The 12,775-nt window shown below is 38.1% G+C and overlaps 2 protein-coding genes across 3 annotated transcripts; both read right to left on the bottom strand.

Annotated features, from left to right (window-relative positions):
* Positions 1-316: 316 nt before the first annotated feature.
* LOC113054256 (phospholipase DDHD2-like) lies at positions 317-6,082 on the bottom strand. Of its 2 annotated transcripts, XM_026219671.1 has the most exons (17): positions 5,881-6,081; positions 5,553-5,720; positions 5,265-5,461; positions 5,088-5,177; positions 4,896-5,010; positions 4,303-4,395; positions 4,041-4,182; positions 3,131-3,339; positions 2,947-3,011; positions 2,473-2,601; positions 2,300-2,386; positions 1,959-2,096; positions 1,440-1,595; positions 1,264-1,369; positions 1,053-1,190; positions 826-967; positions 317-755 (listed from the first exon to the last, which is right to left on the bottom strand). In XM_026219671.1, exons 2-17 carry the CDS (start codon positions 5,680-5,682, stop codon positions 707-709), a joined length of 1,986 nt encoding a protein of 661 aa, XP_026075456.1. In that variant the 5' UTR covers positions 5,683-5,720; positions 5,881-6,081; the 3' UTR covers positions 317-706. The 2 variants fall into 2 exon arrangements, with proteins under 2 accessions (XP_026075456.1, XP_026075457.1); XM_026219672.1 differs by lacking the exon at positions 317-755 and having other exon boundaries at positions 881-987; positions 5,881-6,082.
* A 1,389-nt stretch (positions 6,083-7,471) lies between these two features.
* Positions 7,472-12,710, bottom strand: plpp5 (phospholipid phosphatase 5). Its single transcript, XM_026219712.1, has 8 exons — positions 12,513-12,710; positions 11,595-11,707; positions 11,227-11,335; positions 11,017-11,107; positions 10,728-10,791; positions 10,400-10,524; positions 8,090-8,260; positions 7,472-8,008 (listed from the first exon to the last, which is right to left on the bottom strand). Exons 2-8 carry the CDS (start codon positions 11,663-11,665, stop codon positions 7,839-7,841), a joined length of 801 nt encoding a protein of 266 aa, XP_026075497.1. The 5' UTR covers positions 11,666-11,707; positions 12,513-12,710; the 3' UTR covers positions 7,472-7,838.
* Between the last annotated feature and the right edge of the window lie 65 nt (positions 12,711-12,775).

The raw sequence follows: 12,775 nt of genomic DNA, 5'->3' as shown, positions 1-12,775 counted from the left end.
TCAGCTTCTTTCTTCCCCAAGTCTTAATAAATAGTTTGATTATCCTTTAAACGTCTAGAATTAAAGAGACCGACTGAAAGTCTCGTAAATCCTTACTGCAGGACTGATGTGTTCATTGGCTGTGTGGAATTCCTGGCGGAAGAAGGGAGGGCAGTTCATGACTCTGTATGGAAAGGGGATGTTTTGTAATGTGTGGCGCACTCTTCCAGACGGATAAATGGGAAATGAACGAACTTCCCGCTGGCTATGATCTCAATTCTGCCTTAAAGACACAGTGTTGGTATCTGAAGAATGTCAAACAACTTAGAAGTTAGAAACGGGCATCACAAAAAATAATTCGGGGGTAAGGATTTTATTATTAATAAAAAAAAACATCCAATCTTCATAAATACATAATTAACTGAAATAAGACATTTACCATAGTTACAGGAATATACACACACACACACATTAAATGTCAGTTTATATTTCAGTGCAAACTGTACAAAAGGGTATTATGCGCGTCACGTTACCAAGCCTGCCTTGAATTCTGCAACAATAATTCAGTTAGGATTCCAAGTTAATTTTTTTTTGGTAATTTATTGGCTGACTGGTTAAAATGTGTGAAGCCAGTTGACTCCTTGTGGACTGGAAAGGCTTTAAAAGGTTGTTGTACTATACAAAAAGGTATGTAGCCTAACATTTATGGAGCATTTCTCACTGTAAATTACCCATAAATCTCTCTTAGAACCAACAGAGCAGCATCTTCTGACTCCCTGCAAACAAAACAGAAATTACAGATTTCACAAACAATACAAATACAAGTTTCATAAGATTTTCACTTACCAGTAGCACAAATGGCTCTGTATGGCAAACAGGTACTCATTGAACCTTTCAATCGTCTTCTCCTGAAGGACATGGTCAATACGTCGCCCACGATTCAACATCCCCACCTTGAGGTTTCTTTCCTTCTGCTCTGTTGGTGGAACTTCACCACACATATTCAAACTAAAAAGGAACACTCATTCGGAGATGGATTTTATAAATTAATTGAGTTGAAAAGAGATGGATACCTTCTATTTCATCTGCAAGGGTCATGGAGCTGATTCCACCCTCTGCGATCACTGGCGAAGGGACTGGAGAAGTGTTCTTCCTAACCATCCGGAGGGATCCCAATAAATCAGATTTGACTCTAGTCAACCCTTTGAGTTCTGCAAGCATCAAGACATTTCATTTAGTAATCTACAGTCTAAACATTTTGCTCTATAAAGTGACTTGACCTACCGAGGCGCATCCTTTTTCTGCCTTTATGATGGAGTATCAACATGGGCTGCAAGTCGACGTCTTGAGGCAAAATCATGGGCTCAATTCGATACGCCACTGGGTCAAACTGCATAGATTACAATCACGGTGTAAGAACAGATCTAAAAGGAAGTTCTTGGTTTTGGAGAGTGTCTTACTGGATGGAAGATGTTGTAGAAACTCTTGCAGGTTGGGAGGCCGTAATTAGGATGTATCCTCTTCACACCTCTGACAGTTAAAAACATTCCTATGGGTGAACCCATGGCAAACAATGCCTGTGGATGAAAGGCTAACTGGGGATAATCGATGGATACCTGCAAAATAAAGAAGGGACTATTTGGCAACTAATAAAAAAAGCTTTGAATTTTTAAGATGCTTCTACTCATATCAGTGGAGAGTTAGACAATTCCAGCCCTAACTTGAAGGAACCTAGAGATAAATTATAAGATGAATTCTAATACAGATTATGAAAATACTTTTCAGCAAAGATAAAAATAAAATAAAAATAATTTATTCCTGTAATGCAAAGTGGAATTTCCATCAGCATATACACCATTCTTGGTGTCAAAAGATGCTTCAGAATTCGTTCAATTTGCAGATTTGTCCATTTTAGATACAGTTGTGCTGCATACACACACACACACACACACACACACACACACTGAACAAATACATACTTGTCCAATGCCAACATCAAAATGCTGATAATCAACGGCACTAGTGGCAGGGGTCTTCTGTTCATGAAAGTTTCTAATCCCGAGACTTGGGGAATGCATCTCATTTTGGGCTGCATTTCCACTTCCGGTTCTAGAGTCCTGTTGGATATTCAAGTGTCAAAACAGACATTCCCATATAAAACAATAGACTCTTATCAGTCTTCCCCTTCCACCTTGGGTGTGGAGAGGAAACCGCACAATTAACCTACATTGCAAACCTTTCAGAATCTGCCATGAACCACTGAGCTCCTATAAACACAGGGCCATTTAAAAAAAAAAAAAAAAAAAAAGTCAGGAATTACCTTCCATTTCTTCACACAATTCATAATTTTCTTGCGAGGACCAAGGGGTATTCCAACATCTTTTAGGTCCTTCTCTGAGCAGAGCATCTGAAATGGTTTAGTTAAAATAAGAAGGGTGAAAATAAAGAATCTGAGCGGTATTTTTAATGTGCAATTCAGAACAGAAAACTGACCAAGGACTCCATATCAACTTGTTCTCTGTGCAGTAAATTGAGGTGCTCATCCAACCCATGGCCTTTCAGCAACTCCTCCAAACTCTCATAGGAACCACAAGCTGGGTCTACATGAGCATCCTCATGGAGCTTAAAATATTAAAAGAAAAAAAAAAATTAGACAAGAGAAAAATGTCATGCAGAGGCATTTTAAGGTTGACAATTAGCAACAGCCATACAACAAGTTATTTTATTAGGAATGTCAAAATTAACCATGAAATGTCCAGAAACTCAGATGTTATGTTTCTCAGTGTTCTATAGTATTTTAGACAACCATTTAAATAAGAATGTATTACTAAAATAACGGATCAATTTAGATTTATAACACTTTTAATGTGTAATATTTCCATGTGATTTATTTTAGCTTCATTTCAAATTACAGAAAACAATTTTTAATAGGTAGTATTAGTTAACCATAATAGCACTGGTACAAACCTCATGAGATTTGCTATCTGCATCAGTCTTTTGATTGGCCAGGAGATCAAACAGGATCAATGAGCCTGTTTATAACAAAACATTGTAATAGACATAAAATACTGTCCATACATACATACAGGTTATTAGGTCACCAAACCAAAACCGTAATTCTTTTCTGAATTGCACAGTTAAAGCCATGTACCAAGGCTGTGCCCAACTAGGGAAGCATGTCCTGTGAAGTGTGGGTGTCTCTGGAGGAAGAGGCTGTGCAAACGGTTGATCTCAGAGGCCACTGTATCCATAATAGCCTGGCAGTACGTAACACTATTGTAGAAGAAAAGGTCCAGCACTGTGCCATTGCTGAACTGACGCAGGCGGCTAATGCTAGGGAGAGAGATTCTCTCAATGTCTCTATTAAAAATAGAAATAAAACAGTAAGAGAATTGTGCATTTTCTTCAAAAAATAAATAAATGGGTCATTGTGTGTCAAGTCAAATTTTCCTGGATCAAATGTTTATCAATTTTCCTAAAGAATTTAACATGCATAACTGATGAAAGCCAAAATAAAAGCGTAAATATTCCTCTGTGACAGAGTAATCCACCATTTTGTGTCTGTAAAGTTATTTTTACATGGAGACCGGTAGATCTATTGACTTTAGCAATCATGATTGCATTATGCACCAATGGTGATGGTTCCAAATAAGGAAGAAGCCATTTTCAATTCAATTATGCTCCATGCCTTGACTCCAGAAGATCTAAAAAGGGCATTAAGATTAACTAACTTCCTTTTGGCATCTTCATTTTTAACGGCCCTGTGTGGTTCAGTTCCAGAGATACTGGGATGTAAATATTGCTCCAAGAGTAAAATCATACACATTTTCAAGATCAAAATCCAAATGTGGGTCAGTCTGCATAAGGATGATACTTTTTGCTTGTAAAGAGGAATGTCTGAAAAACAGAATGTTGAAACTATACATTTCCCTCTATGAAAACGATTCCATACCATTCCAGAAGGCATGAAAAAAATAAAAAATAACCCACACACACCTTCAAAATCAAACACAGATTTAACATTGAATGACCCTAAATTAATAAGAGCCAAATCATCTTACTTGTCAACTCCTGTACTTTCACCATGCAAGACGTTGTGCCAGCTGACTGGAAGGTACTCAACCCTTCCAGTAAGGCACAAGTCCTCACTGTGGCTGAAGTGGCTCTTTAAGAGGCGGTTAGAGGCGATTCGAAAATCATTAACTGTAGTGGGGGGAGGGTACAGTAACAAGGAGTGGTAACATGGCTGGCTAACAGCTCAACAGTTGTGAGACAATCCATCATACTGATTAAGTTCATGTATTCAGTTTTAGATAGACTCACCACACTGGACAATGCCACGGCGGAGACGTCCTTCACGGGCCGGACCAATACCGTGAACCATGAACACCAGGTGGTCTACCATCTCTGGTTCTCCTACAAAGATTGTCAAAAGACTTTCTTGCTGTCTACATGTATACCTTTTAAGGCAGCAACCCAAGTAAAGTGGACACCACACAAGTAAGGATTCTTAATTCGCCATTTAAATGCTGCATGGGATGAACCTATAGATTTTGATGACAGCATGTTGCCAAGCTAACAGAATTATACTTTTAAACAAAAGCACAGGATAAAAATGGGTAAAACAGACCAAGAGAGTTTGTTATTAGCATGTTCCTACGCTAACAGTAGGATCCCTAAAACACATACATAGCGCAGAGAAATTCTGGTCAAAATAGTCCGTTTTAGGTACACTGAAGCATTTTTATGCACATTTTTTTAGTACTGCAGGAAATGGGTCAAACATTTCTCTCCACTTGCCATCAAGGTTGAGCTTGTCAAAATGCATTCTGGGACTGCCTACAATGAACGCCACAAGCATTTCTGCATTGGAAACATGCCTACACTTAATACAATGATTTGATAATTCTACACACCCTCTGGTATCTCTACTGAAGTATTCTCAATTCCTCTCTTTAGAGATCTGGGTTTAGTCCGTTCAGTCGGGGAACGAGGGAAGACCTTGCAGCTGGAGGGATACTGCAACATGAGCTGAGGTAATACAATGAGAGAGACAAAATGTAAGTGTCTCCATTTACCATGAGCTTTACAGTACATTCACAAAATACCTTGGGATTGTGAAGGATCACAGTTTTCCCTTTTGGGAGCTTCAAATGTTGCTTCCATTTGCCCAGGGTCACTGCAGTCATATAGGCAACCTTTTTTTTTTTAAATGAAGAAAAATTACTAGGTATGAAAAATGGGAAAAAAAAAGGATTTGTTCTAAAAACAAATCTGTGTCTTACCTCTAGGATATCACAGAGTTCTTCACTATAGGGATTGTAGGTCATGGCTTTGATACTTCTGTGGAACCAGGAGCAGCGTCTGACCTCGGCAGGCTTCTGTTCCCAATACACAGAGTAACGCTTCCTTTCACGTAGCCTGACGTCATACCTCCTTCCATCTGTAGCCACTACTACTTCATCCTTTTCACATTTCCCCACTGCAGACAAATCAGGTATTTCCATGACCTAATAAACTAAACTTTAAAACCATTGGTTGCTAGAATTATTGTCAAGAAGTCAATGGAGGACCTCGACTGTACGCATCCTCCAGCCGCTGTGAGTCTTCTCTGCTGAAGGGTTGCCAGGAGTCTTTGGAGTCCACCTGTTGGTTGTAGAACCAGTGGTGCTGGACGGGTTCATACAGCTCAACAACATTCATGCTGAGAACATCAGGGATGCCACACCAAGCCCAATAGACTGAAAATATAATGTTGCCATGTTTTTTAGTTCCAAGGAGGCTAAACTGGTGTTTAAAACTCAATGTGAAGACTGATTGGAAGGAATACGAGAGTGAGGAAAAGTAACCAAGGAATGGAAATACAGGGAACAGCATAATAATGGATCCCCATTCACTCACCGGCTTCACGTACAGATACACACGGAAAAAAATTGACTTCTGACAGAAAGGGCAAACCTCACAGAGTTATTCACTATGTGGTCATGTCCGAAGTAACTGCATCTACCAGGAGCTGAAATCCTATAAGCCAGGTGTGCCAAAAACTGCTCCAGGCAATCGAGTGTACTCCAAAAGTTCAGCTTCAGGCCTAATCAAGCACACCTGAAGCAAATAATTAAGGGCTTCAGGAGCACTTAAAAATTAAAGGCTGGGGCGTTTGATTAGGGGTGGAGCTAAACTTTGCAGGACAGTCGATCGCCAGGAGCAGGGTTGGGTGGGCTTTGTTATTCAAGATCATCTGATGGGGAATTTTGAAATATTTAGAAAGATCACAGTGGTGGTGAATGAGTTATTTTAATGTAACTTTAAGTATTTAAACACCTGTTAGATAAGAAAATTCAGTTTGGACACACACTAGTCATTGTTCTTTATAAAGATTTTTTCAAATTTTACAGTCATTATCATAAATCACACAAATATAATATAGCAGTTTATGTAATGACCAAAAATGCAAACCAGTCAGAATCCTTATTTGAGATTCCAACGTTTTTCTACACCAATCTACACTAATCTACACCAAAATGTTGCAATTAACAGGCTGCAAATTCTGCATAAATAAAGGTTTAAGTAGTGATTGCAATTTATTGTTAAAATTATTACAAATTTTAAGAATTTCAATGTCTTATGAGCCTCTCAGTTTTTGGATTCCAAAGTGCTTTAGGGACAATAGTTTATGGTTATAATAATGAAACATAAAAATAATCTTTTTTTTTAATGGTTACAAAAAGAACCTACAAGAGAACACTTCAAGAACATTCTATTTTGCCCCCCTCCCCTTGTATTTCGTATTTATTGATAAACATAATTTCCCATATTTTTTTCTTCAATAATGAATGTGTAACAGAGTTAGACAAATGTACAAATTATACAGTTTGAATAAAAACTCATAGTAAAATGAACAAATCCTGTCTTCCATGTTGAAGGGTGCAAATAATGCTTTTTCTTGGATATTACATTTCCGTAATTTATGTAATGGTTGCATGCATTCAAAATGTGGAATGTTCTTAGTCTAAAACTGGTTCATAAAAATAGTTTTTACTAAAAAGAACTGAAGTTTAAACTACAGTTACTGAGGCTCAGTGCATTTATTTAGCAGGACAAAAGGTTGTGGGTTCAATTATCAGGGATCACACATACTGGTAAAAAACGTAAAGCGTGAATAAAATAAGTAAAATAAGTCGCTTTGGATAAAAGCGTCTGTTAAATGTATAAATAAAAAAATATGACATTCTGTTTATGATGTTATTAGCTGGATAAAGTGCAATAACTTAAGTTCATGCTAAGCTAATTTTATCTCAGATAACAATTTATCCAACGTTTCTAATAGTTTTTGCGAAGAAAAACTAAATTAAACAAAACATTGACTCACTTCCAGGAGTTTCCCTGGAGTGTCCAGACAGCACTAGCTAATATATGGACAGATAACACCTGGAGCAAAGGGCTCCTCCTAGCACACAATCCTCTACATCAAATGATCAGATCACAATCCAGCTGAAACATTAGAAATGGCCACAAACTTTATTGACAAAGATATCAGGGGATTTCCTAGATACACTGGAGATTTCTATAAATATGTCTGCAAAGTTTTAAAATTGACCTAGAAGCTGTTTTCCTCACAGGATAGTTCACATATAAACTTCAAAGAGCTTGAGAAGATACAAATGTTCAAAGACGTGTTCAAAAAGACAGCTCTACAATACACAAGAGTTTCATTGTGAATGTCTAAAACAGCATAGGAAGGCAAAAACGACAAGTGCTCGTTGATTGACAGGCATCACACATACCAAAAATAGACATAATCGCAGCAAATGGTTTGGTAAACTTTCACACAGTATATGGTTGTTGGTCTGGTTAAGTTCCTACAAAGGTAAGAGGTAGCCTGGGATGGGCTGCTTGCGTTCCTGCACAGGAACGGTGTCTTCTCTCATTCGGAGGGGTCTGTGGCAGTCTGATTCGTTGAGAGCTGGGTAATGCTGTCGGTAACATAAGTATGCGAAGGCCAAACCGAGGAGGGATCCCACCAACACATCTGGGAATGAACGGGAGATTGTGTATTTGACTTGAAACTGTATATGGAGGTAGGGCAGTGATGATGGCATTAAAATCTCACCTTGCCAGTGATGTTTGTAGTCACATGTTCTGGAAAGGGCGATAATGACGGCGAGGAGGAGGGGGGTGAGGAAGGCACACAACCTCCAGGCTGTACCACGGCCTACTCGGCTGAAACAGTGCAGCTTACCAGCCAAGTACAGGGCAGTGAAGCCCAGACCAGCAAACGCAACTAAGACAAGGAAAAATGTTGTGAGTCACAGGCAGTGGAACATTCTGACAATATAAAGCTGGATTTTATTCTGCTGAATATTTACTAATCAATTCAAAAGTTTCAGGCTGGAATATATTAAATATAAAATATTTTTTAGATATTTTGTCTTCATTAATTTATAAATAAATGGATAACACATTCAGAAATCAATAGCTCAAATGTGACAGTAAAGAAATTTTTTTTGGTGTAATTGATGTAAAAAAAAAGCTATTACTGGTGTAGCGGTTGTTGAAAAATCAGCTTTAACCCTTTAACTGCCTGCTCAACCAAATGGTTGATTTGTCACTTTATGGTAAACGTAGAAAAGCTAAGCTAATGTTTTCAGATAATCCTTTCTGCTGTCAGAATGTACTATTTGCTGAGAAATATAACTTTCTGATCATTCATTATAGTTCATATTTTCTGATTTCCATAGTATGTGTATGAATTCCGGTACTTTTGCCATAAAGTGACATATCAACCATTTGGTAGAGGCCGATATTTAAAAAATTATGGGACGTGTTGAAAAAAAATACATTGAGTGTGGTAACTAATGACATAAGGAGATAAGAAATGCAAACAAAAAAAATTTCAAATGCTTTTTTCTTGGTGGGGCAGTTAAAGGGTTAAAATGACCCTGGACTTTGACTAGGCCCGGCCTAAAGCAACCGGCGCGCGTAAACTCGATGACAACAACAACAATAACGCCAGGCATGAGTGTCACAAGACTTTAATTGTGGCTCATGATACTATACCATCCAAATGATAGCAATAGCACTGATGTTGACTAGATGTTGAGCTGGAATGGGTGTCTTTCTCTGCTATTGGTCTAAACTCAACCTGAATAAACAAATGATGGAATTGATAAAAAAAAAAGAAAAAAAAAAGGTTTTATTCCAAGATAGCATGGAATAGATTGTATAATATGCTGTTATAACAGCATATTATACAATCTATTCCATGCTGTCTTAAAATAAATGTATTAATAATCTTAATTTATGCAGTAATTAATCTTACTGCACAAATAATAATACCACATGTAAATGAAACTACACCATTACAAATTACACTTCTGTATTGAAAATCTTCAAAGTTTGTAAGCATTAACTATAACGTTACCAAAATTTTTAAAAGTAAAAGCACAACATATTTCTTAATATTAGCTACTGAATGTGACATTTTACAGCTAAAAAGTTTAGCTGTTTTAATTACTGTAATCATTAAAAATGTAGCAACCTGAACATCACTTCCTAACATCATCCCTAGGAAGTAACTCTCTTTCTCCTCTTCACTATCTAAATTCCGGAAAAAAAAAATTATCTCGACTTCTCAGCCCCACCCTTTTCATTCAGTTTTTTACCCGCGGCCGCGTTATGCATATATTTATGCACGTTTGTTTCTATGCTTTTTCCTATCTAACGTCTTTGCTGTTGGTTTCTTCCTACTCTTCCACTTCTTCTCCTTACTTGGCGGCCATGGCCAGTGCAGCTGGCATCCAACTTAAAGGTGCATTGCTGCCATCTACAGTACTGGAGCGTGAAACAGATTAGTGGGGAAAAAAACAGGTGATGACTGCGTGCGTGCGTGGCGGGTGGTGGGCCGGCACACCGGCCGTTCTGTGATTCTCCAGATCACACAGATGGCCAGTCCGCCCCTGACTTAGCTTACAGCTAATGTGATATTTCTTAGCTATGTGATGTAAATATGAGACACAATCTTAAACGGGCGTTTTGCCCTATATCTTGAATTTTAGGGATATTCTCTAGGCGCCATCACAGAGTAAGTTGTTGCCCTGCCCCATATTAGTCATCAACTGACTGTATGAAATGGCAGATGATCCACATAGGTCTGGTGCGAGGAAAGTGTGTTAAATGCGCTAATTTTAACACGTTAATTTTCTCCATAATTCATTAATCTAATTAACGCGTTAAATTACCAGCCCTCATATATGTGTGTGTGTGTGTTGGTCATTGTAATCTTTGTATAAAATATTTTTTACAATCCAATCAATTTCAGGCAGGCACCTTATATGTCAGATTCCAGATGTAAAAGTTTGTAAATAGTGTTTCATGGTGACTTAAAAAATTGCCACTAAATAAAACCAGCAACTGCTCTTACAGGAAGAGTGTCCACTTGGAAAGCTCTTCCTGCCCTCCATTACTACATCCGGGTCACCGCTACAGTGAAGCTCTGGGTTCATTTGGCCATCCGGGAAACAACGGTAGAAGAAATCAGGTCGTGGCCTGGTAAGGAGAGAGAAATGTATACATTTATTGGGAAAAAGAGCAACGCCTGACCATTCCCCTCTAATAGGATTTTCTAGGTTTCCAATATTCTCTTCCAATATTCCAAATTCCATTTTCTATGCTTAATGGGAGATGCTCAAAACTTAATATAAATGTATCAAGGGCAAAGTTAACAGTGTTATAGGATTAAGATCACTCACCTGCCCACAGCTAGCTTGATTGCATTAGTGAAAACTCCATTCAACACCAGGGTCAAAGTAACAGCTGAGCCATACAAACAACATACAGAGACAATAACACTCAAGAGTATGAGATCATCATTTGATCATTTATCTCAATACATACATACATACAAACACACACACAGATATATATATATATATATATATATATATATATATATATATATATATATATATATATATATATATATATATATATATTAGTAAGTTTGCAACAATAAAAAAACAATTTTCACATATTTCTTACCCAAACATGCCTCTTTCACATCTCCCCTTCCACCTTTTTTCAATAAGGCAAGTAAGAAAATAACCACCATTGGAGTGAAGAGGGCGATAGACTGTTTCAAGATGTTAATCAGAGAAAAACACTAATGAGATTCCCCACTATCATCATCACACACATGCCTTTTAAATTCCGATGATTTTCCGTGGCTGAACAGGAGTTGTAAGCACTTACAAACATGAGGCGGGTGGGAACGCGGTCCTGTTTGACGGGATGGAACTTATAGAGCCAGAGTTCCTCGGGCTGGATCTCACGGCTAAAAGGAGGAAGCTCCTCTGTCACGCTAGAAGAGCATAATAACAGCCTGAGAGAACAATCCTCATCTCCACAAAACAGACAAACACAGGCACAGCTCAAGAGACTGGAAAATCTTCCCACACATCTGCAACAGGACTGGCCGCTCGCTTCACTAGGCCACAGCTCTTTAAAATTGTACAAAAGACTAGCATTACAGCTTATGATTGGTTAGATCTGTCAAACCCACTGAAGTCCAGGCCAAATGTAACTGAAGATTTAGAGCTTCTCTTTAATCAAGTACTTACAGAAAAACACCTAAAAGCAGCAGCCGCACAATAACTTCTGCAATAAAGCCATTATCAAAACTCTTCCTCATCGTCGGACCTGGTTTGTCATCGAAGACTCCTCCAACTAAAACCTGGAAAAATTGGAAGACGATTGTTGCATTAAGCTGAAATCATAAATTCATATTCAGATACAAAGATAGAAATTAATGTTTGAGAATTCAACCCACATATATTCTTTAAAGCCAACAACCTTCCAACACAATAGGAAATGTGACACTTCAACTGGTTAGTATTATAATCCCAAAACAAAAAGAAAAGAAACCACTAGTGTTATTTAAAAGGGGATTTAATATTACATTTATTGTGCCTCCAGTTTAAAGTCCAGTTTAAGATGGGATCTGGTTTCTAGCCAATTTATGATGGTCATTACAAGCTGGTTGACCAGTTACTATGTTTCAAAACCCAACCTGACCACAAATTCTAACCAGATAGTAGTTGCTGGTCACCATATAATCACCATGGTAATTGCTGGTCACCATATAATACCAACCTTGGATCAGCTAGAAACCATCTCTAACCAGTTTAACCACCTTATTATGGTACGAAAAAGATGATTTATACTACAGTTTGAACCAGTTTAAACAATATGCCAGGTTTGTTGCTGGTCTAAAATGGTCTAAAACTTAAACCAACTAGAAATCCGCTACCACGTTTCAAAACACAGCTAGATTAAGCATGTTTTTTTTTTCAGCACATTAGTAAAGATCAATATTTCTATAACTAGAGAGTGTCTCACGGGAAACAAACATATTGTTAATCTATAAAATGTGCACGACCCTCCGCGACACATCTGTGATATTTGCTTACGAACATTTCCGCAAACACGACATCGCGCATCCTCTGTCTTTTGTCTGCAGTTCGGAGTTGAATACCGACCTTCGGATTCTTTCCTTTTCCGTCTAAACCGTTGCCTTGTCGGCTGTTGACAGCAGCCACCGGAGCAGAATTTCGTGATGTCTATCATATATACTTGACATGTCCAGCAGCAGCTGAGCGTCGTACTGAGCAGCTATGAAGAGAGCTCTGACATTAACACGTCAGTCCTTTCAGGTATGGCCGAGTCGCGAAGGAATCGTTCGTTTGAACCGGTTCTTTTTACTGATTCGATCGAGCCGTTTTGAAGAGCCTTTGTGAATAAA

This window comes from Carassius auratus, chromosome 35 (genome assembly GCF_003368295.1).
Source record: "Carassius auratus strain Wakin chromosome 35, ASM336829v1, whole genome shotgun sequence".
Taxonomy (NCBI): Eukaryota; Metazoa; Chordata; class Actinopteri; order Cypriniformes; family Cyprinidae; genus Carassius; species Carassius auratus.
The sequence above is the reverse complement of the archived record's forward strand: the minus strand, read 5'-3'. Positions and strand labels throughout refer to the sequence as shown.

Coding starts and splice junctions, on each gene's coding strand:
- plpp5 (XM_026219712.1), bottom strand. CDS start 11,665: ATGAGGAAGAGTTTTGATAATGGCTTTATTGCAGAAGTTATTGTGCGG. Junction 10,792..11,016: donor TGTGAAAGAGGCATGTTTGG/GTAAGAAATATG, acceptor TGTATGGCTCAG/CTGTTACTTTGACCCTGGTG. Junction 10,525..10,727: donor ATCAAGCTAGCTGTGGGCAG/GTGAGTGATCTT, acceptor TCTCCTTACCAG/GCCACGACCTGATTTCTTCT.
- LOC113054256 (XM_026219671.1), bottom strand. CDS start 5,682: ATGAATGTTGTTGAGCTGTATGAACCCGTCCAGCACCACTGGTTCTAC. Junction 4,396..4,895: donor TTCAGTAGAGATACCAGAGG/GTGTGTAGAATT, acceptor CAATCTTTGTAG/GAGAACCAGAGATGGTAGAC. Junction 2,097..2,299: donor ATTGTGTGAAGAAATGGAAG/GTAATTCCTGAC, acceptor AATATCCAACAG/GACTCTAGAACCGGAAGTGG.